The sequence below is a fragment of the Orcinus orca genome, chromosome 17 (assembly GCF_937001465.1).
Source record: "Orcinus orca chromosome 17, mOrcOrc1.1, whole genome shotgun sequence".
NCBI classification, from domain to species: Eukaryota; Metazoa; Chordata; class Mammalia; order Artiodactyla; family Delphinidae; genus Orcinus; species Orcinus orca.
Genome location: NC_064575.1, coordinates 67,002,669 through 67,025,781, shown reverse-complemented (window position 1 = coordinate 67,025,781; position 23,113 = coordinate 67,002,669). Strand labels below are relative to the sequence as shown.

The following is a 23,113-nucleotide window of genomic DNA, read 5'->3' as shown; positions in this document are numbered from 1 at the left end:
TCATGGTAATCCAGCTTCTATGCAGATGAATAATTAATGCTAGAGGCATGAAATCTGTAAAAGAAGCCCCAGCTTCTAGTCTTCTGAAAAGTCCTTGTCTCTGGAGAAGTGAGAGGAAAGTAGGGAATCTCTACAGACGGCCCTAAGAAGACCTGCAAGGCTTGGCAACCCAGCACCGTCCTCTGGGCTTTCTCATCACCCATGTGCATCAATTACTAGATAACGTCAGGGATACTTTTAATTTGGGGAGAAAGCAAAGCATGTAACCTGTTCCTTGGACTGAGAAAGAATGGAATTAAAAAAAATTTTTTCCTGGTTTTTGCGGTAGGGCTGAAACATGTTCTTAAGGATTTTTGGGGTTTTTTTAAACATTTTGGTGGAACACATTTTTCAGCATTACTCCTCTCCCTTTTGAGAGGATGGGTAGGTATGGAATCATCTTGCTATGAGGCCAGTGTAGTAAAATTCTCTGCAACTGGTTGCCTATGGAAGAGGTTGGAATAAATTGTTACAGACCCAGGCTGACTGGCCGCAGAAACTTTTTCCGCAACACCTATGACAACTTCATTCGGAAGATCGTACCCAGGTAGTAAAGGCTGGCAGTGATTTATGCTGCCTCAGGTTACGACTCCTTCTCTGCATGCATGAAATACCGCCGGGTTCTACGGGGCTTCTTAAAGAACTCCGCTAGATCCACTTCTTTCATCCTTCTTCAGCCTGCCTTACTGACATGTCTGAAGTGTGATTTGAGGGTCTGCGGGAGGAAGAAGCCAGAATCCGGAGCCATCTGGAGCCTGGGCGAGTAAGCACTGGGTGAACATCTGTTTGAAACTTTGTGGAGATATCTAGCGCCGCTGATTTACAGCCCTTTGGGGAGCCTGTATACAGAACCCAGACTCGAGAGGAAGCTGGCATCTGGCAGGAGTCGGGGTACACAATTGTGCTGGATTATCAGGATATGATAAGTCTGTCTGGCCTTATATTCATTGCCAAATTGTAGATTTCTTATTGGGGCCATGTCAGTCCTCCCTGCCACCAAAACCAAAAAATCCCAAAAATACAAAAGGAAAAAAAAAGCCCAGTCTTATCATACTCATAGCAAAATATATGTAGTCATACAGAAATATCACAATAAAATGATGCTTCTGAGAATCATTAGAGTATAGAAGCTAAGAGTATGCACTTTGGAGTCAGGTGACTTGGGTTCCAATCTAGGCTCTGGCACAGAAGTAGCTGTGTGACTGTGGGCAAGTCACTTAACCTCTCTGTGCTTCTGTTTCCTCATCTCTAAAGAGGGGATGTTAGTAATAGTGCTTACTTTTTAGGGTTATTTTGAGAAGTAGATGGAGTTTATATATGTAAGGGATTTAAAATAGCACCTGGAAAATGAAGCACTATATAATTGTGTGTGTGTGTGTGTGTGTGTGTGTGTGTGTGTGTGTGTGTGTGTAGTATATGAGTATGATCACAACCGGGACCACCCGCTGCCCTGTCAGAAAAATGCCTTTGGTTGTGTCATTTACCTTCCTTCCTCTACCACCACTTGCCCCTCCACCCCACTCCACCCCACCCAGACTGGCTTGGTTTCCCTTGTTCCTTGAGTGTGTCAGGAATGTTCCACATTGGAGCTCTGCACAAATGCATCCCCCTTCCAGAACTGTTCTTCCCACACCCCCTTTAGGAAGCTGCCTTGTCTTCAGCCCTCAGGCCATGTCCATATTGCTTCTTCAGAGAGGGCTTCCCTGACCACCCAACCTTGACTCAGTTTTGACCTCCTACCTGTAGTCACTCTAATGCTCCCTGTTCTTTAGCCCCCGTCAGGGTTTATAGCATGACCATTTGCATTTCTTCAGGGTCTGTATCCCGCTGTAGATGATGAACTCCACGGAGCACATCTCATTTCTGAGTGAGTCACCATTGTAGACCCAGCAGCCTACCCAGTGCAGGGCCAGCACATGATAGGCACTCAGTAAATATTGCTCCAGAATAAGTGACTGGCCGACTGATGAGCTTCTTCAGATTATATCCAAGGTGCTGTGGGCAGTGCATTTCTTCTGAGCTGGCCAACTCCAACTCCCTTCCCCTCCGCGCCCCATCTCACTAGTCACTACCCCTTTTGTTTATATTGTAATAAAAGTGAAAGAGGAGTCAGGCAAATAATCAAAGGGCTCTTTTAGAGATGAGATAGGGCCTCCTTTTCCCTCTTTGGTATCATTTTGACCATCTGGTTGGGAGCTAAGGAGGAGGAACCGGGACCTATTCTTCCTGATCAGGGGAGTTGAGTGGGGACACTTGGCATGTGGACGTGCCCCATCTACTGGTTGAATCGGGTGGCTACATCCTTAATGGGTGGTGATGCCCTGTGCAGTGCACACTTGCCTCCAGTCTCTTTAAAAGCAGCTGAGACTGGGGTTTCCACCACACGTTATTATCCTGCTGGCAAGGGCATTAACGGTAAAGCATTGTTTGCTTGTGGAGCACACATTTTGCATCTCTAGTGTCTACATTTGCATCAGAATCACACACATTCTGTTGTGTGGGTTTTGCAAGTTTGAAGGGAAGGGTTTCACACTTGTGTCCAAAGGTTAAAATCTGTAGTTTAACATCAGTGTTCACTGTTTAGTTGTTCCTTGTGAATATTATATTGACCAGATTTGCAGCATGTAGAGAATACCTTCTCTGCGAGACAACTGGAGGAGGTGTGGGCACCGCACCCATTTTTCAGTCTGCCCTTAGGGATCGTGGGTTCTTAAGATAAAAGTTTCAGGGAGAAAATAGAATCTCCTTGTGGTCCTCTCTCTCTCTCTCTCTCTCTCTCTCTCTCTCTCTCTCTCTCTCTCTCTCTCACACACACACACACACACACACACACACAACTTGGGACTTACATTGCCTGTAAGGCTCAATAAGTAAATTGGGGAAGATGGAATTTGTCACTCTGCTTAAAGAAACATAATTATTTTTAAATGACAAATGGTCCCTTTGTCAATAAACGATTTATGTCTTAGCTTCCATGCCTGGATACCTTGTGTGAATTATAAATTCACTTGTAAGTAGATTTAGCAAAGGGTGCCCAGCAGGTCCCTGGGCTGAGCGCTAAGTGGGTAGCACTTCTTTCATTCTGCTGCTTTTCCGCTGCTATTGTGTTGGGGATGCAGATGTCTGAACATAAATTCAGGTGGGTATAGCTGTAAGGTGCTGCTTTACAAGGATTCATCTAACATCTCCATCCAAAAGAATCTCCCCTCACCACCCCCTCCAGATTTCAACATCAGAAGTAGCGAGAAGAAGATGAAACCATCTTAATTCGATTTAAATTTTAAGGTCAATCACTCTCAATAACAGGGTTTTTTTCTTTAGAAAAAATGAAGTAGCTGCTAATTTATTATTCCACAGAGTTTCCACTCAGCCTCCCAAGGGGAAGGCCTTGAACAGGTAGCTGGGTTTTGTGCCTGTATGTTTGATCACTGAGTTATTTACAACTAGAGGATTTCCCAGTGACAAGTAAACTGGATGGACCTGCAGCTTAATTTGGCTTTTCTCCATTCAGGATGATTTCAGACAACTGAGCACATGTACCTAGCACCCTCTCAGAACAGAAGTGAAAGGCAGACTATGAATGCATTAACTTATCTGGAATATAACAATCCGGAAAGTCTAGAAGTCAGCCATTTAAATGTCTGCATACATGTCAGTTCCGTATGTTAAGGTCTAGTGGTACTTTATTTGAATTACCCATTGGAGTGAGCACCGAAAGGTCTTCAGTGCTCAGTACTTTGAAAGATCTCATCTATGCCTCTTCTTAAGACATCAAGAGCTGCCACTACACAATGCCAGTGAAGCCCGGCAGCTTCTCATACCTCAGGTGCAGACAGACCATGTTTGGATTTTAATCGTCCTTCTCTGCTGGCTCTGTGGCTCTGGGCAAATCATTGGAACTCTTTCAGCTTCCGTGCTCAGTTGTGAAATGGGGATGATAGTATTAACCTCAGATTGTGACCCTGAGATGGTGAGACTGTATGTGAAGTGCTTAGCACAGGGCTTAGCATATGAGTGTGCTAAAAACTGTGGCAGTTGTTATCATTATTATTTCTACATGTGAAGGTACTATTTTATAAATATATTTTATGTTTTTTACTAAGAGCCTTTCCTTGGACTCTCACGTCAGCTTTCTTATTCTAGGAGAGACTATGATTTAAAGAATGGAAATGTGTTTTGTGATGTTTAAATATATATACATATATATTTTTCCTCCAACTTTTTCTTCTAATTTATTTTCTGAGGAATTAGCAGCCTTCAAGATACAGGTGGCAGTGGTTTGCTCTGGTCTGGCCTCAATATACGATCTTCAGTTTGCTTTGTCGGAGGTTGTGGGCAAGCGCTGTAATCCCTAAATTAGCCTAAGAGGCAGATGGATGGAAACAGCGTCTTTGTTGGGTGAACCCAGTTGTGGCTTTTCTTTTGTTCCGGGCTCCAATCCAAACTAATGCCTTAATAACTGAAATTGCCTCGTTCGCCCCTCTCACCTTAAAAACTATTAAATTCAGCAGGAAGGACTCATCATTGTGGCAGAGAGATGCCCTGTCAGGGTCTCTCCGGGCCAGTGGGTCCCGGGCCAGCACAGTGGTCGGCACCTGAGGACGGGCGGGAGCCAGAGCTCCTGGGTGCTCCTGAGCAGGTCGTCTCGACAGAAGCTCCAGCTTCCTTTCCTCTTGGGCCACTTCTACCGCATCCTAAGGCTGCCTCTTTCTGCAATTAAGTCATTTCATTCCTCTCTCTCAGGCTTTTCCTTCACCTTAGAGATGTTCAGTGTTAGGGCAAAACACAGGCATTCAAGCTGCTCACTGCATTTAGGGAGTTGGGGAATTTGGCTTTTAATTACTGTGAAAATATGATCATTTAGGGATTCAGCACCATCTCTACTGAGCCTGTAGGATGTTGAGACAACAGGAAAAAGGGCTCATAAATAAGTCTAAAACAGGTGAGTTGGCAGGTCCTGGGGGTGGAGGGCAGAGCAGGTAAAATGAACTGGCATGATCCTGAGTATCTTTGCTTAGCTCTAAGCAAGGTGTCAAGCCCCTTCTGCCGCAGCTTTCCTACCTGGCACGTGGGTTAAGGTCTGCTGCAGTCAGCTACTGCTCGGCAGGTATGTGGAATCTGGGATGCTAACAATACGATCAACGTGCTCAACAGGAAGTGAGTATCTGTCCAGACATCCAGGCTTGAATACTCATTTTTTCCAGCCAGCCAGCAGCCCCAACCTGTGTTTTACGCACCATCCAATGGATTTCGTCTGTGTTGCACCTGTTGGAACAATTAGTTGTGCTGTGTGTACTTTGCTGGCTCAAAGGTATTTTCCGTTTCTTGATGGTCTTTGACAGTTTGTCATCAACACCGCTTGCAGTAATTCATCTCCACCCCGGTCCTGCTTGATGCATACTTATCCTTTAGGCCTCAGCTTAGTCCCCTTCTCCTGACTAGGTCAGATTCCTCTTTCATGTGCTCCCATAGGACAATTAGTCTCTCCCTGGAACACTCACCACAGCTGTTGATTTTATTATGGTTAATTATTTAATATCAGTCTCCCAAAAAAGACTGTCAATTCCATAAGGTAAAGAAACATCATCATCATCTTTATTAAAGTTATTATTCTTATCTTTGCTCACCAATGAATTCCCCACTCCTGACAGTAGCATGCCTGGTACTGATAGGTTCACAATAAGTATTATTGTTAGATGGGTGGATGGCTGGCTGGATGAGTACACAGTGAATGAATGAAACGCCGGTGTCTCTGACAGGACTTCTCTCTTCCCTGTCCTATTCATGTGGCCTCAGGGACCCACACATGTAGTACAGGCTCCACTCAAGCTTCTAAGATAACTAAAAGGCATGATATAGTTCTTGGTGCCAAAGCCCCACAATGGACTGGGAAAGTGAAAATTATATAAATTCTTAGAAAGAGGGCTTAAGGTTTCTGTGTTCAAAAGTGGTCTTGTCTGGGATAAAATATAGCAAATGAACAGCAATTTTTTTTTTTTTATGGCATGGAGGGCTACTAATTTCATCTTTCAATCTAGTTCCCTAAGTAAGTAAATAAGTAAGTACCTTCTTGCAGACCAGATATGTGTAGCATTGTATGTTCTTGCATTTTTCAGGGTATTTGCAAATATTTTATGAACAGCGATTTGTTTCTCACCTGTTCTACCTACTGCCTAGGACCTGGGAGTAATACTTTGAATGTGGGCTGACCACTGGAAGGTTATCCTTTCTGATTCTCAGCTGGATAAAAGATCCGGCTCAGAGATATACCAGGCATATCTCTGGTTAGAAGATGATAAATCAGTCCAGTAGATTCCATAGTGGTTCTCATGGTGCCCCTCAAGACGGAGCTCACTGGCTAGTCCCTGGGGCATCTCCATGAAGCATTATAGAAAGGAGGCAGTGTGCATACTATAATATATAATAACTTGGGCCCTGCAGTCAGAATGCCTGAGTTCAAATCCCACCTGCCCACTAATTAAGTAAGTTTAGATAAATTAGGTATAATCTTCAATTTCCTCTTCTATAAAGTAGGAGACATAATGTTACCTACTTCACAGGGTTGTTGGAAGAGCAAATGGCCAAACAGACGTAAAGTGCTTTGCAGAATGTCGGGCGTGCAATAAAGCCCAATAAATGTTAGCTGTAATTATTATCCCCATTTTTCTTGGTTGCAGGAGTTTCCATTGCAGTCCCAAGCCAGTCCCTATGAAGGCTTTTCCATCCTATCCCTTTCACACTATTCTGAGACCCACATTTTCCCCTGCCTTTTCTGCCAGCACGCCTTTGGCTTAGGTTTTTACTAGGAGGACCGAAGTACAGTGTCCAGGAATGGAACCAGTTATACTGCATCTTGCCTTATATTACCTTAACCTGTAAAGGCCAACTCAAATTGCCTGAAAATCCACGCTGTGCAGTGAGTGATCTGGGCGGTGCACACACTCCATACACAGGCATTAAATAAAGTAAATAATGCTGACTGTGTGTGTGCACCCAGCCAGCTTGCCCAGCTTTCTTAAATCATTCCGGCACACTTAATCTAATGGAACGTGTTATGACTTCAACAGCTTCTGAATAAAAGTTGGAGGAAAGAAAAATCTGAAACGTGGCACCAACTAAAATCCCCATACAGTTATTTAAGGCAGCTGAAGCACTTCCACGGAAACTGGGCTCTGTTGGAGAAATAGCCACTCCTCTTACAGAATGAAACCTCACTGTTTTTTTTTTTTTCTTTTTAAAAAATTTCCTTCTCTTATTTTTAGATTTTGGATGAGAATGGGACTCCACATCAATTTTTAGGCTATTTCTTCCTTGTTCTGCTTGCTCAGAACAGTCCTTCTTATCTTGCTTCTGACCCTGGTGGTGTCATGTTGGGAGAGTTACTTGACTTCTCCTGGCTTTGCTTTCTTCATTTGGGTGTTTGTGCTGGCCGATCTTTGTGGTACCTTCCAGCTGTTAACATTCTTTTGATTTCATGATTTCTCTCCCTTATTATTACAGAAAGCACAAGTGTTGTGCCTTAAGCCTAAGATAGGAAAGTATTTATTGATCAAGGTGAAAATCCTCTACTTTCCACATTCCAGGGCTCTGAGTTTGGGCTCAGAGAGTTACAGTGGCTTTTAGGCAGTTTTTGTGAGAAGGGTGGTTTTGGATTTCTTTTCTGTTTTTCTGTAGACCTTATTTGGACGTCTGGCCATTTGATCTTGGTAGAGAATACTGTGTCTTGACACACACCAATGCCTTAACCCTTGGCATGTTTCGGAAGCCCACAGGCAGGGTCCTGAGGTTGCCTGAGTCACCATTAATGAACCAAACTGCCTGCCATGCTCCAGTGGTTGCCTTTTGGCACTTGGCAGGAAAATCCTTTTCGTGTTAGTTTCAAGGTTGTCAGATATCATTATCCCCAAGTATTAAAAATTTCAAAGAAAGGAGGCACTGTGTTTGATTTATAGAATAATTATCTAGCTTTAGGTCTAACTTGGCTTTGGCAATGGTTTTGCAAGCACTCGAAAATTAAATCCATTTTTTATGGCACTACAAGGTATTATCTCACAGCAAATGATAATTAAACACCTGTGAAATCAATTAGCCCTTTAAGCAGGGAAAAAAAGTTTTGCAATTATGTTTTCGCACCTCAAAAACTTTTATAATTCCAAAACCAGCACTCGTGGAGAGGGGTATGGTCAATCGGCGTTACTGAGTCCACTTTCCATTAAGATCATCCCTAAATTTTGCTTTGACTTAATCCTGAGGAAGGCAGTTTGTGGTACCCTCTCCCTTCCAGAGCGGATGCAGTCACCTTTGGAGCTGACTCTTAGCAGCTATCTATCTGACACACAGCTGAGCTGTCAGCTCCTCTGCAAAGGAGGTTACCACTTTGTGTTTTGATGCCAAGTTTTACTTGACAGTTTATTTAAAAGCCAAGATTCCTTAATGGAAACCAAGCAACAAGACGTTCCATGTGACAGAATTGCTCTCTCTTTAAGGGCCCTGTAGCCAAGAGTTCTGAGCCATCTTCATTCCAAATTCATCACCTGAAAACAGAGTGGTTAATAGCTGAAAACTAACACAGTGGAAAACTGGGAATCATGGCAGGTCTTTCAGCCCCACAGGATCATGTGTGTTTCATCGCTGGCTTTGGTAACAAATTAGCTATTCCAGATGCTTCTTTTGGAAAATGATCTGCACATCTGAAGAATTGAATGGATTTGGGAGAGAGGACATAACAATTTGAGACTCAAAAAGAAGAAAAAGAAACAGGCCTTTGACATCCTCTACATTATGCCTCGTATGTACAAAGGCCATTCCAAAAATATGCTTGCTTAATCCTTATTGATACTCATATGTGCTTTAATTTGTGTAATACTCTCATCTATACTGTTTCATTACATCCTCAGTAGACTTCATTATTAGGTAGGCAAGACTAGTATGTTTGTCCCATTTTATATATAAGCATGGATTCAGAACCAGAGTATAACTTGCTTAAAATCAAACAGTGACAAAGTTAAGACCAGAACCTATATTTTCTAGGTGTTACTTTATGTAGGCTTCATCCTATCACTCTACATAAACATCTCTTAAAGACATTCCTTTTTAAAAAAAAAAAATTTCTAAAGACATTTTTAATGGGATCTTGCTTTCATAGCAGATGGCATTTGGAGAAGTTGATGAATCTTAATGTTAACCAGAGACATCAGGCTGATATTGCATAAAGCAAAGATGAGAGAGAACTTGTCTTATATCCTTTTAGAAACTTGTCCTACAGATTTACCCTTGTGAATGTGGCCGGCGTTTTTGGACACTTTATGACCTCACAGGCATTATTCGCTGAGGAATAAGGAGATCTGGCATTCATTCAACAACTATTTCTTAAAAAATGACTATGGTCCAAGCACAAGTCTAGCAGCTGGGGTCACAGCAGTGAATAGGAACAGTTGGCCAGAAAGACAAATATGTGCATGAATTCAGACAGTGGTAAATCCTAGGACAGAGACAAAATGGGGAATTGGGACAGTGAGTGCTGGGAACACAGCAGCTGCTTCTCAAGGGGAACAGTGCTGAGCAGAGCTGGCTGGAGGAGAGGCAGAGGTGACTCAGTGTCACAGACTCTTTCTCCCAGGGCACTGTTGTGCTTCTGCAAAGGAAATGGCAGAATCTAGACTTACGGGCTTTCCCAACCTCCAGTGCCCAGACCCCTCATGGAGGCTGATGTGGTCAGTAAGCCATGTGTGGCATCAGATTGCTCATCATAACAGATTTTGATGTCTCATGGAGGCACATATGCACCTGTACAATTATATTCCCACATACCCAGGTGAGAGAGATGAAACTTTCCGTAGACAACTAGCTTCATGCAGCTTGCATATTATGTTGGCGTCCTGTAAATTTTGAGGATGGGCCATCGCTGCCCATGCAAATTTCTGAGGTCTCATTTGCTTGTTCAGTGCAGAAGCCCCAGCGGTGAGCTGGCCCTGACTGTCCAAGTCAGAAGGTGGAGCCCAGGAATGGTAAAGGTGGGAAAGGAGACGGGAAATGAGGGTAGCTGAAACCAGCATCATTTCCTTAGCTGTGTGTAATTGGATTCTCAAGGTATTTTATAATCACTTAAGTGCAAGGAGCAGATGAAGGGCTCCAGCACTGACCGAGAATGCAGGGTATGTGAGGTTCGCCACTGGACGGCCCCTACGCAGTGTCTACTCTGGTGACGAGAACAGCCCAGCAGGAATTCCAGACATCCTCCTAATCCCAGTGCTGACGGAGGCTGGCTGTGCAGGGAAGAACGTCTTGGCTCAAGAAGGGAAGGGGTCAGAACATTGGGGTGAGCCCAGTTTTCTTTGGGGAATGAGGAGTCTTCGCCTTTGCACCGATGCAGTGTTTATCATGGCAGAAGCCGGGAAGAGGTTCTCCAGTTTTATTTTCTTTGGCTCAGATGTGGAGGAAAGCCAGGAGACAGTTCAGTTTGAATAGCGCTGTGCATACATTTAACTTGATTTGCAAATAATGCTGTTTAGCAGGGCTGGTGAAACACACATTCCCCGCCCCCCCACCCTTCATCAGTGTGCAGAGAGGACAGAACTTTTAACAAGATGCCAGGCCTTTGGAAATAAAGACAGAGAAGGGATACAAAATGTACAAAAGGAAGACACTATATATAAAAGACACTCTTTTCCATTCTCTAAGTCAGTTGCGCTCAGCCTAAACACAGGAGTGAACATCATACTAGGAAGGACTGGCATAATCAAGAGTCAGACGTATTGTTATGAGCTAAGCAGAGGTGGTTGTAACGAAGGGCTCATGTCTCTTCTTTGTGTCTCTGTTGTTTCTACAGCCCCTCCCGCCCCCCTGCAAACCAGTGGATACTGAGTACTTTTCATCTATTTCATACCTATGTTTTGAGTGGCTCCTGCAGGCCAGGCCCTGGGGGTAGGTGTTGGTTCAACAGAAAGTAGGACCGTGGTCCTCCCTCCTGGAGCCCAGTGGAAGGGAAACAAGAAAATGGGCAACTGGATGCAGAGGGAGAAGTAGACAGGGAATCCTGGGTGCCATGTGAGCAGCAAGAGGGCCTCTGGGTGAGACTTAGGGATCGGGGAAGGTTTCCTCCGGGGTGGAAGGGAAGAAGGGTGTGTGGGGAAGTACCCTGTCCACAGGCTGCTCCCTGGGACTCGGCCTGTCCCCGAGGAGTCACCATTGAGGCTTGACACCCCACGCTTCTGGCCCCGCAGCCTCAGTCCACACTTCCTGGCCCCGCTGCGCTTGGCTGGCTTGTCTTTGTGGCGCAGAGCCTGGTGAAAGGTTAATGGTAAGATAATGACCTTGAGCTTCCCAGTTGCCCTTGGGTCTGTCCCAGACATTTAGCTCCCGCAGTCAGGACCTTGGTGTGCCTCTTGTGGACCCATTTATCCATCTGAGGTCACAGCTGCTGCTGGCTCCTTAATTGTCACTCCCTTCCCTTTCCCCCCCGTACCCAGAGAGCCCCTTATTTAGCACTTTCAGAAATGCTTTATTTCCAACCAGAGAATTTAGACCCACACGTCCTGGAATTGCATTTATCTCAGAGCATTTTGAAATTTGGTATTGCCGAGCAGAAAAGCCGGTGCTCCAAAATCTCGCCTCCTTCCGATAGCTTCCTGAGGTTCATGGCCCCTGGCACAATATATTCAAAATCTTTCATTTTCCCCTTTTGTGGGGAAGTTACTCCTTCCTTCGAGGCAGCTCTGGGAGACAACAGAGCCCTTCTTGTACAAGCCCCACGAAGTACAACTCTGCTACTCGACTTCATCACCTGTAAAATGGGGCCATTTCATGTGTGGTTGTAGAGAGAAAGGGCAGGAGTGAACACGGATTGTTGCCCCACCCATGGGAAACATGTAATCAGTGGGGGGATGATTATTATAATTGTTATCATCAATGGCTGTCCTATTTTTGTCACTTGCTTTTACATATTAGCCATTGAGTTGCTATGTAATGGGCGGGAACCGACATGGTCTTCTCTATGGTGTACCTGGTACATGTTCAGTTCATTAATATGTGCAGGGGAGGGTTACCACCTGGTCCAGGTTTACAGTTCTTAGCTGTCAGTGGATGTTTAGGGTAGAGATGGGGTGAGGGAGTTTAGACTTGATATGGGATTATGATCCAGTGTGTTCAGATGCAGGGTTTGATTCCAAGGATTCAGCCGACTCTTTCTTCTTCCCTGTGAAAAGCAGGTATAACCATATCCACCTCCTGGGGTGGCTGTGAGGCTTAAATGAGATAATGTGTGCGAAAGAGTCAGTACCTCCCCTGGGGCCTCCCGCCCCAGCCAGAGCCCACACACTCTTCCTCCCTCCCTTCCCGATGTTGAAATGGATTTTAAATGGGCATAAAAAGAAGATGGTCTTAAGTGGAAAGCCAGGAAGTGTGAAAGGGTGGACAGCTTGGGATCGGCAGGGTCATTCAGAGGAGTACCACAAAGAAATCATTTCCTAATCCTTGGCCTGACCGGCTCCAGAGGTTCGAGCAGCCGGCAGTGCTCAGGGCAGAGTGGCCTGTGTTAGGCATCTCACCATCTCCAAATAGCGAGGGCCTTCCCGCTGGGAGCTACTGAGTCCCTGAGGCTGCAGTCACTCTGGTCACCAGCACCACACACTAGATAATCCATCTGCATTTCCCTGACTCCGGAACATAGAGTAGCTCATTCATGGGCACAGACGCTGTATGAGCAGGTGGCGTGAAGAAACTGAGGCTCAGTGAATCCCGTGAATTCACAGAGACCACTGGGGCCTGTACTTTTCTGTGTAGACAACAAATAGAATGGTGGCCAATGGACCCATTTTCCAGCTAAAAGATTGGCTCCCACTCATGGTTTTCTCAGTTCAAATCTGTGCCTTGGGCCAATTTCATTTTATTACATGCTATGGATTTTGGGGTTTTCTCAAAAATAATTGAACTTTTAAGCATCTAATCTGTGATAGTCCAAGAAAGGGCCTAAGGCAACATAGATATTAAATAACAGAGCACCATCTTGGACTGAGCTCCTGGTGTGACACAGGGTGGAGTTTTGAGTAGGGGAGAAAGAGTCCTTTTAAATGGTAGCCTTTTGTTGTCAATGCTTGAAAGTAAGTGAAAGGTTTAGGACTTCACCGTGTAAGAAACATAACTTTCAGACACTCCATTCGTGTGAGCTGCCGAGGAGACGGTATCGTGTAGGACAGAGCAAAGGCCCTTTAGAACCAGAAAGCCTGGAGCTGGAGCCCCGGTGGCTCCACAGCTGTGACCTACGTTGGCAAGGCTATCGGGCTGTGCAAACTTCATATCTGCCTGTGAAGTTGGCTTATATCAAGTCCTCAGCGTTCCTTTGGTGACATGTCACTCTTCTGCTTGAGCCCTTCAGGGACTCACGACCACACGCACAGGGTCATGTCTGAGGTCCAGGAGATCCTCCCAGGGGGGACCCTGCCTGTACGAGCAGCCTCATCTCTCCTCCCCGTCTGGTGCACCCCAGACTCTGGGCAGTGTGTCTCACCTTGGTGTCTCTGTTCCTGCTCTGCTACCTCTACCCCCAGAGACGCCTGTCGCCTCCTCTCAGCTCTTTGCCGGACTGATTCTTGCTCTTCCTTTAATATTAGCTCAGAATCTCCCGTCCTCCAAAAGGCATCCCTGCTTCTCACGTTCCCCACCGAAGCCAAGCTGTGCCTGCTTTTTTCTCTTCTCTACATAACTCCCAGCCCTTGCCTCCATCCTCCCATTTCCCTCAACGAATGACGATCCTTTGATAACACATCTGCCTTCTCCCTGGACCATCAGTTCCTTGAACAGTATTTGACACGTGGTACTAGGCATTACTAGGCATTAGGCATTCAACTAATGTTTGTTGAATGAATGAAAGAAAGCACAGAGGAGGTGCCAAGGAAGCTATTTTATTTCCCTTATCCCAGAGCACTTTGTGCAGCTACAATGGTCAGAAGTTGTTTTTGCGTTCTTTGTTTTTTTTTTTCAGGGATGTGATTCTAACCTGGGGGTAAGCAAAGAAGATTGAGTACTTATGAGGATGGGAGCTGAGAGGGAGCATATCAGCTGTAGATGTTCACTTTATAAATCAATACGTGAGACACACTGTAGCGGCATCAGGGGGACACTAGAATTGTGTGGCTACAGGGAGGAGGGCCTGGCTCACGTCTTCTCTATCCGCTTTGATTAGCAGAAAGCAGGCTCACGTGGAACTGAGCCTACCAGGGAATTGTGGGAAGCACAGCTGGACCTGTGGGCACACTGCACCAGCATCATTCGTGGCTATGGAGCGTTTGATAATAAGGCAAAATCCTTTCAATTAGAAACTGCTGTTGTGGTTCACAGCTTCTGTTTTCATTTTATTTTCAAGGGTCTGCTCTACACGGCTCCCTGGCTCTGTCTCGGGAATCCGTTCCTCTTCCGTTTGTTTGTTACGTTTTTGAAATGTTTGTATTCCTCTTGAACCGCTGTAGTTTATACAAAAATTTAGGATCACGCAGTGCCTTGCAGTTTCTGCTGTACGCACGCGATCTCATTTAATCTTCACATCTTTGAGGCCCAGAGAAGCTAAACAGTCTGCACAGGGGCACACAGAAAGTGGTAGATCCAGAAGCCAAGTTCTTCATCCCAGGTTTTCCTACGTAAACCGGCTGTATTTTCCGTTATATTCGGTCACCTCCCTTCCAATCATAGCTACCATTTATGGATTGCTTATAATGTGCCCAGGCTTAGTTAAAATGTATCATTTCATCCTCACAGTAGAAGTATTATCCCCATTTTGCCAACCAGGAAACTAAGATCTAGACAAATTAAAAACTTTCCCAAGGGCTTCCCTGGTGGCGCAGTGGTTGAGAGTCCGCCTGCCGATGCAGGGGACACGGGTTCGTGCCCCGGTCCGGGAAGATCCCACATGCCGTGGAGCGGCCGGGCCCGTGAGCCATGGCCGCTGAGCCTGCGCGTCCGGAGCCTGTGCTCCGCAGCGGGAGAGACCACAGTGGTGAGAGGCCCGCGTACTGCAAAAAAAAAAAAAAAAAAAAAACTTTCCCAAGAACATTCAGCTTGTGAATAGCCAAGGTGAAATTGGAACCCAGGTTTGGCTGGGTCTAAAGCTGCTTAACAGCTAAGCTTTTAATCGTTAGGCTCTTAACCACCGTGCCAGTGGTTCTCAAAATTTAGGGCGCATCTTAATTATCTGGAGGGCTTGTTAAAACAGAATCCTGGGCCCTTCCCGCAGGGTTTCTGATTCAGCAGGCCTGGGTGAGGCTGAGAATGTACATTTCTACCAATTTCCCAGATGATGCTACTAGTTGGAAGAGTGTACTTTGAGGACCCCAGCACTAATGCCACATCGCCCTCCACCCATATGCTGGTTGCACTGAATTGCTCCCAGCCCCCCAAAAAAAAAAGTTTCATATGAAGGGGAAGGGCTTCAATTATGCATTATTGTATGGCCCATTTTAAATGGGGTGTATCCCATACATTATTCACTGCAACTTTAAGGTTGTTGTAGTGAATTATTTCGGCCGTAGAACGGGTTTGGTTTCTAGGTTAAATACAGGGTCATGTTATTTTTATTGCATTTTTCATTGAAGCAGTTTATGGAAACTGTTCTGTCTTCTGTGTCATCACCTATACAGCAGGGGACTTAAGGGCCATCTGAAAAGGGTACCAAAACCGTTATTAATAAAGCTGAAAGTTCTCTGAGATTAGTTGCCTCCCTCGTCTACTTACCTTCTTGCTTAGATCTCATATGTTCGTTATTTCTTGTTTTTAAGAAGTTTATGATTTTGATGTGATCTATATTTCTAAGCTTAAGTCATAGGGAAGAATTAGTCTCTAAAAAGACTGTCCCCCTCACTTGACCTGTCGTCTCCACATCTTGTTCCCCAGTCCCTATCCACTGGTTGCCACCAACCTGTTCTCCATCTCTGTAATTATGTCATTTCATGAACACTATATAAATGGACTAATTCAGAATATGTCCTTTTGGGATTGGCTTTTTCACTTAGGATAATTTTCTTGAGGTTGTTGTGTGTATCAGTAGTTCATTTCCTTTTATTGCTAAGAAGTATTTTAAGCTATACATGCACCACAGTTGGCTGAATGATTCACCCACTGAAGGATATTTGGATGGTTTCCAGTTTGGGGCTATTAAGGAGAAAGCTGCTGTGAACATTCGTGGACAAGTTTCTGCGTGAAAACAAGTTTTCATTTCTCTGGGATAGATGCCCGAGAGTGCAATTGCTGGGTGCTAAGCCCATTTTTAGTTCTAAAAGAAACTGCCAAAGCATTTTCCAACGCGGCCGCCCCAGTTTACCATCCCACCAGCAGTACACGAGTGTTCCAGTGTCTCTGCAGCCACATCTGCACCTGTTGTCATGTGTCCTCTTGATTATAGCCGTCCTACTCGCTGTAAAGTGATATTTCCTTGTTTTGATTTGCATTTCCCTAAGTATCTTTTCATGTGCTTATTGGCACTTTGTATATTTTCTTCGGAACAATGTCTATTCACATCCTTTGCCTGTTTTTATAAATTTATTTATTTATTTATTTTGACTGCATTGGGTCTTTGTTGCCGTGTGCAGACTTTTCTCTAGTCGCGGTGAGCGGGGGCTACTCTTGGTTGCAGTGCACGGGCTTCTCATTGTGGTGGCTTCTCTTGTTGTGGAGCATGGGCTCTAGGCACGTGGTCTCAGTAGTTGTGGCTCGCGGGCTCTAGAGCACAGGTTCAGTAATTGTGGCGCACGGGCTTAGTTGTTCCGCGGCATGTGGGATCTTCCTGGACCAGGGCTCGAACCCGTGTTCCCTGCATTGGCAGGCGGATTCTTAACCACTGTGCCACCAGGGAAGCCCCCGTTTGCCTGTTTTTAAGTTGGATTATTTGTCTTTTGATTGTTGGGTTGTAAGAGTTCTTTACCTTTTCTGGATAAAAGTCCCTTGTCAGATTTATGATTTGCAAATATTTTCTCTCTTCTATAGGTTGTATTTTCACTTTCTCGATGGGAGCTGGGGGTAGAGGGAGACCGGTCTTCTCAGCTGTACTCGCCTACGTTAGAACTTCTATTAGGTAGAGCTGTTGGGGGTTGGTGATGGAGCAGATCTCGGCTCAGATGCTCCAGACGTTCTCAGTTCTTGCTGAGATTTGGTAGATTTTCTTGAACGAATGTTTTTCCATTTGTCATCATGACCTTAGGACAATTTCCAGAAACTTTCAATGATGCTCTTATAATTTGTACCAGTTAAATTGTTGTTTTGGTGGGAAGAGTGTCCTCAGAATTCCCTAGTGTGTCATTCTGGAAGGCCAGGCTTCCACAGTGTACTTAATACAAATGCCCTCAGGAGATGTTACACCTGAAGTCCTCATCAGTCTTTTCTAGTTATCCAATGAGTCTTTGGGAGATCTAGCAGCTGAAGAAGCATTTTCTCTACACAACATCTGCAAGACTAGAACAGTGCCTGGAACATAGTATTTCTTAAAAGAATGATTGAATAAATGAACAAGTTTAAGCACCTAGAAGGAGGTAGACATGGGGCATGGGAGAACATCAGAGAGCTGAGTGGGAGGGTACCAAATACATACGTGGCCCAATTAGAAAGATTGTCCCCTTTGCAGGCATCATTACTTCTTCAATTGTAGTACACAGTAATTCATAGGCTCACTGTCACTAGAGCCCAAGAATGAGGCTGGTCCATGGGTTGAGCATGATTAGAAATCCAAAAATCATTGTTTCAGGTTATGAGTGATTATGTTTCTGTATGTCTTTGTGTGTCAATATAAATACACACATTACACATTGTGTACACGAGCAGATTTCTGTAGACACATATACACACATACATACAGTGGTTATGGAAACTTTTGGAGCAGTGGGATACTCTCAAAGGGACATTCTTCTTTCTTACCTAAAAATGATAACATAAAGAATAATGGAATGTTCAAAACCATCTTTAGTCATCTTGCCCAACTGACTCATTTTGCAGATGAGGAAACTGAGGCCCAGAGAGCCCATCGTTTTGTTCTTAATCTCACAGTTTACCTAGTGGGTTCCTGATTCCAGCAGGAATGATTGTCCCTCATCTTCTGTTACCTATTACGTGAATGAACACAAGTTTCAATCATGAAGCTTTATTCACTACATCAGCAAATCTTCCTATACAACCCCTTAAAAATCAATAGCTTGAATAGCTGTCATTTGAATTTTTCCTACAAGTTTTCTGCCTTTCCTCTTGCCCACTCCTTCCCTGAGGTAAATTTTGCAACTGGCAACTTTGAAACTTGTTACAATCCAGCACATTAATAGGGTTTTACATTTTAGCAGCCTGATGATAAGGAGGTGGGGCCTTCTGTTCTGGCCCCTCAGGGGTTTCGATTCTGGGCATTTATTAAACTTTGCTGTAGCCTCAAGTATATTTGACCTTTTTATATTAAAAAAAAGTTTCAGTTTAAACTTTATACATATATATTGTGTGTATGTACATAGTTCACTCTTCTCCACTGATGAGGTAGATATTCAGACATTATCAACAGTTGAACTTGAAGATACTTGTCAATTATTTCCCTATGTTTGGTAAGGAAGAGAAGCCATTGCTATCATAATTTATTATTATTTTCATCTAGCTAGATTTGAACCCTCTTAAAAATCTTTTCTACTTGGAGGTCTATTTTGCAGTTTAATTAATGTAGCAAGGGTTTTCTTTTTTTTCTTTTTCTTTTTTTTTTTTTAAATTTTACTCTCAATGGAGATAATCCATTCACAGTGACCTTTCCTTGTGCAAATTAATTGTACACGCTTGTTTAAGTAAATGGTCCTTTGCATGACGTCTCTTCTTAATGATGGGCTTATAATCGAAAATTGGCTTATTCCCATATGCCTAGTTTGTGTGAGAATATAAAAATAGATGTGGACTTGAAAAATATAAATGTATATATCAGTATCCCCAAAAGAGGAGGGAAGAATCCAATGCCTTCAGGCTATGATTAAATTAGACTATTAGAGTCAGAAAGTGCTGGTGACATATGCTACTGTCAAAGTCACCTGTCTGCTGAGCCTGGGAGGCTCTTGAAAAAGGAGAGTGATTTCATCCTGGCTCTGAGAAACTGGGCCTTCACAGGACCTGAGCCATCTCCAGTTTTCCAAGTTTTCTTAAGCTCCAAATGAAATTTCAGCTGTGTGTTTAGGAACGTATTTGTGGAAATCATTTTTATTTTTATTTATTTATTTTTAAAAGATTTCTAGTTTAATTAATTAATTAATTTGGCCATGCTGTGTGGCCTGCGGGATCTTAGTTCCCTGACCAGGGATTGAACTCGTGTACCCTACATTGGGAGTGCAGAGTCTTAAGCACTGGACTGCCAGGGAAGTCCCTGGAAATCATTTTTAAAGTGCTAGCCCTGAATAAAATGAGAGGCTTGTGACCTTTCCTGCACTTCACCGGTATAAAGAGACAGGTGACATTCATATTACATTTTGCATTTTTTCAAGTGTAGAAACAGTGTGATAAAACTAAATGGTGTTTGAGGAAGAAATCATCTCTTCTGCTGCCCAGGTTCCCACAGGCCCCACCGTTTTTTGTTTTTTTTTTCCTGTTATTCCTCTTTCCCCATTTCTTGGGCTGGCTCCTTCTCTCTCACCTCCATGCCAACCATTCTTATACAGGAGTGTTTGTCTGGGGTAACAAAATGTTCTTGGTTAAAAGTAGAAACTCCAGCTTGAAGAAGAAACTAAATGTTTTGTGCTTAGAATGGAGGTTTCCTGAGTAGGTTTTAGTAGCATGGGTTTGTGGGGTAGGAAACAAGAACAGCCTTCGTTTTATTGAATGACATGGCATTAAAAAAGAACAACTAGCGGTGAGTATTTTTTAAGCTTATGGGGGCAACCTATTTTCATCCGAGACAAAAATCTGATTTGGGAAGCAAAGGCTGGGCAAGCCAAAATTTTGCTGGGACCATCAGACTTGTCTTTTATGTACTGTTTGCAAAAGGCCCTAATTGCTTTGTCCAGTGTGATGGTTCACATTTCTTCTCCTTAATGCAACAACCCTGCCCACCTCCCGCCCTGGAAAAGTGAGGCTTGCCTGTGTATCGCCCGAGTTGCTCTGGGTAATCTCTGGTAGGTGTGCACCCACCCCAGGTGTGCTGACTCACCCCTCCCCCGACCCTCTCCCCTGCCCCATTCCTAACGCGCCTTTACTTGCTCATGGCTCTTCCTCTTTTTCTAGGTATGATTATCGGGAAATGCTGCACAATGCCACTTTCTGTCTGGTTCCTCGTGGTCGCAGGCTTGGGTCTTTCAGGTTCCTGGAGGCTCTGCAGGTAAGAGACCCTGATCCTCCCCAGAATAGGGCTGAGGACTCAACGTCAGACTGGGGCGGAGTTTAACCGTAGCACTTCTCCTGGGGTCTAAGCCGAACGTGTGGTTTGCCTTAAACACCTGAAATCTGTTTTCCCAAGAAAATCTGCAACATTTTTATGAGTTGAGGGGGGCGGGCGGAGGGAGGATTTACTCCCTGCCTTTGGACATGAGGAGATCCGATGGGACTCTCAAGGGAGGGTGGGTTCTTCAGAGACGTGTTTACAAACAGAGGGCAGATCTGCTTGCCCACCAGGCAGCCGACCTGGGCTCCACAGAGACTCAGCCCTCCTCCTGGAAGCCAGTCTCAAGAGCAATGAAAATGGCTGATGGGTGGTATTTCCCAAAAGCAAAATTGTCGGTTCTGTCCCCATCTCAGTCGTCACTCAGTTCCTCTAAATGCTGAGCGTGATACCCTGCAAGGTAGAGGCACGCACTCAGCCCAGCTCCTCCCAGGCTCTGAAGTTCAGAGGTCCTGGAGCTGCTGGGTCTCTGCTATTAATCTTCACTTTGCAGAAATGCCTTCACCTGCTGAGACAGTTCTCCACACTTCCCACCTGGAAGTTGCAACCAGCCTTGCTTGTTGGCTAGAAAGCACGCTCTCCACCTCTCTCAGCTCCTGGACGCCTTGCTACTGTGTCCTTTCTTCCTCTGTGCTCTGCCCCGGCTGAATCTGTGCTTTTGTCGCAGTGCTTCTTAATTGCCATCATTCTGTCGTGTCCTCTGACAGGAGAGCTTCCTTCTCTTGAAAGTCTTTTCTGGCACGTTCTATGAACCATACCATTCCTGACATTCCCCTAGCCTCTTGGGATGTTGCATGGAGCAAATTGTTCTCTGCTTTGGATTCTGAGTTATTTGTAACCAGAATTTTGTCATTAGCGTGGTGTTTCTTGGCTCTTAGGTCGCTGTGTGGGTAGTAAATTGGTACGACAGTGGTTGGGATCCCTCCACACTGAAGGGAACAAAGTTCAGATGTTTACATGGCTAGGGAAAGGTGAGCACCCTGTAACAGTTTAGTCCACAAAATGCTTTATCAGGAAGGCCGAACTGTTCTTTGTTGCTCAGGACATTGGGGTGAACCACTTTGCAAGTGGGCTATGGCAGTTACACTGACAAGGCTGTTCATGTTCAAGGTGGCTTTTACGCTAGGATTTTACTGGTGAACGATTTTGTTACGTCAATAAACCTTCTTCAACGGAGGCCAGTTGCCTGCATAGAGGTAAGGTCAGCCAAACCATGTACAAGAATAGAAATGGGGTTTTCGCATTCTAGGTCAAGACTTGCAAATAGCAAAATCTCAGCTGGATACAGACAGACTTCATGTGACTTGATAATTCATAAAAGCCCACTTTTCTTCTGACCTCAGCAGTCCAGGATTCATGCAGAATTTGTACCCATTTCACCTCTGATTGGAAGGGTTCCTGCTGCCATATTCCTCACACTCACGAAGTCCCCTTCTTTGCACAGGCCGCCTGTGTCCCTGTGATGCTCAGCAATGGATGGGAGTTGCCATTCTCTGAAGTGATTAATTGGAACCAAGCTGCCGTCATAGGTGATGAGAGATTGTTACTACAGGTAAGGAAGGGGTGGTGGTGGCCTTCAACAGATCAGTGGATTATTGTTGCCCCCGTCCAGACTTTCAAAGAAGATGAATCCAAAAGATCAGCTCTGTAAAAGAAATTTTATCAGGAGAAAATTGCCTGTGTCATGGTGAATATGAAGTCATTTAACATGACATCGTTCACTTCCCAACACACAATCTGCTCAGGTCCAGGGAATATATTCAGAGAAGGAGAAGTTGCAGGTAGACCACACTGAACTCTGATACTGAGAAGAGGTGTGTATCTACCCCCCTTAATATTCAGAATGTTTAGAAATTATACCGGAGAGTTTTTGTACCATCCTGTTGCCACTTTGTACTCCTTTCCCAATTCCGTATCTGCCTTCAGATTAATTTTCAGAAAGAGAGAGGTCTCTAGGGCTGATTCTTATACTTAGTGTTATCATTGCTCAAATGATCTAGTCTGAGTACATGAGTGAGTGTTATCTTTAAGATGTATATTTAAAAGAGCAGCCTCAAATGAAAATGTATGTTTTTTTTAAAATGTATTTTTGGCCATTTAGATTTTTTTCCATTTAATTTTATTGTTGTAAGAACATGTAATATGAAATCTACTCGTTTAACAAATTTTGACGTGTACTCATTATGGTTGAGTGTAGGTACAGTGTGCTACAGCAGGTCTCTAAAGCTTATTCAGCTTGCTTAACTGAAGCTTTATGCCCACTTACTAGTAATTCCTCACTTCCCATCCCCCAACCCCTGGTCACCACCATTCTACTCTTTAATTCTATGAATTTGATTATTTTAGATATCTCTTATAAGTGGACTCATGAATTATTTGTCTTTCTGTGACTGGTTTATTTCACTTAGTATAATGTCCTCAAGGTTCATCCATGTTGTCTTCTATTGCAGAATTAAGACTTACTAATTATTAAAATGTCCATATTACCCAACGTGATCCACAGATTCAAGGCAATTTCTGCCAAAATCCTAATGGCATTTGTTTTTTACAGAAATAGAAAAACAGCTCTAAAATCCATATGGAGCCAGAAAAGACCCCAAATAGCCATTCAATCTTGAGGAAAAAGAACAAAACCAAGGAATTATAGTCCCTAATTTCAAAATATATTATAAAGCTCCAGTCATCAAAACAGTATGGTGCTGGCATAAAGAC

The 23,113-nt window shown here is 44.2% G+C and overlaps 1 protein-coding gene across 1 annotated transcript in view; it reads left to right on the top strand.

The window, feature by feature from the left end:
* Positions 1 to 23,113, top strand: part of EXT1 (exostosin glycosyltransferase 1) — a 291,337-nt gene that overhangs the window by 227,341 nt on the left and 40,883 nt on the right. Inside the window, exons 2-3 of the mRNA XM_004265369.2 lie at positions 20,248 to 20,341; positions 21,846 to 21,953. Coding sequence (XP_004265417.1) covers positions 20,248 to 20,341; positions 21,846 to 21,953 — 202 coding nt within the window. The remainder of the gene's footprint in view (positions 1 to 20,247; positions 20,342 to 21,845; positions 21,954 to 23,113) is intronic.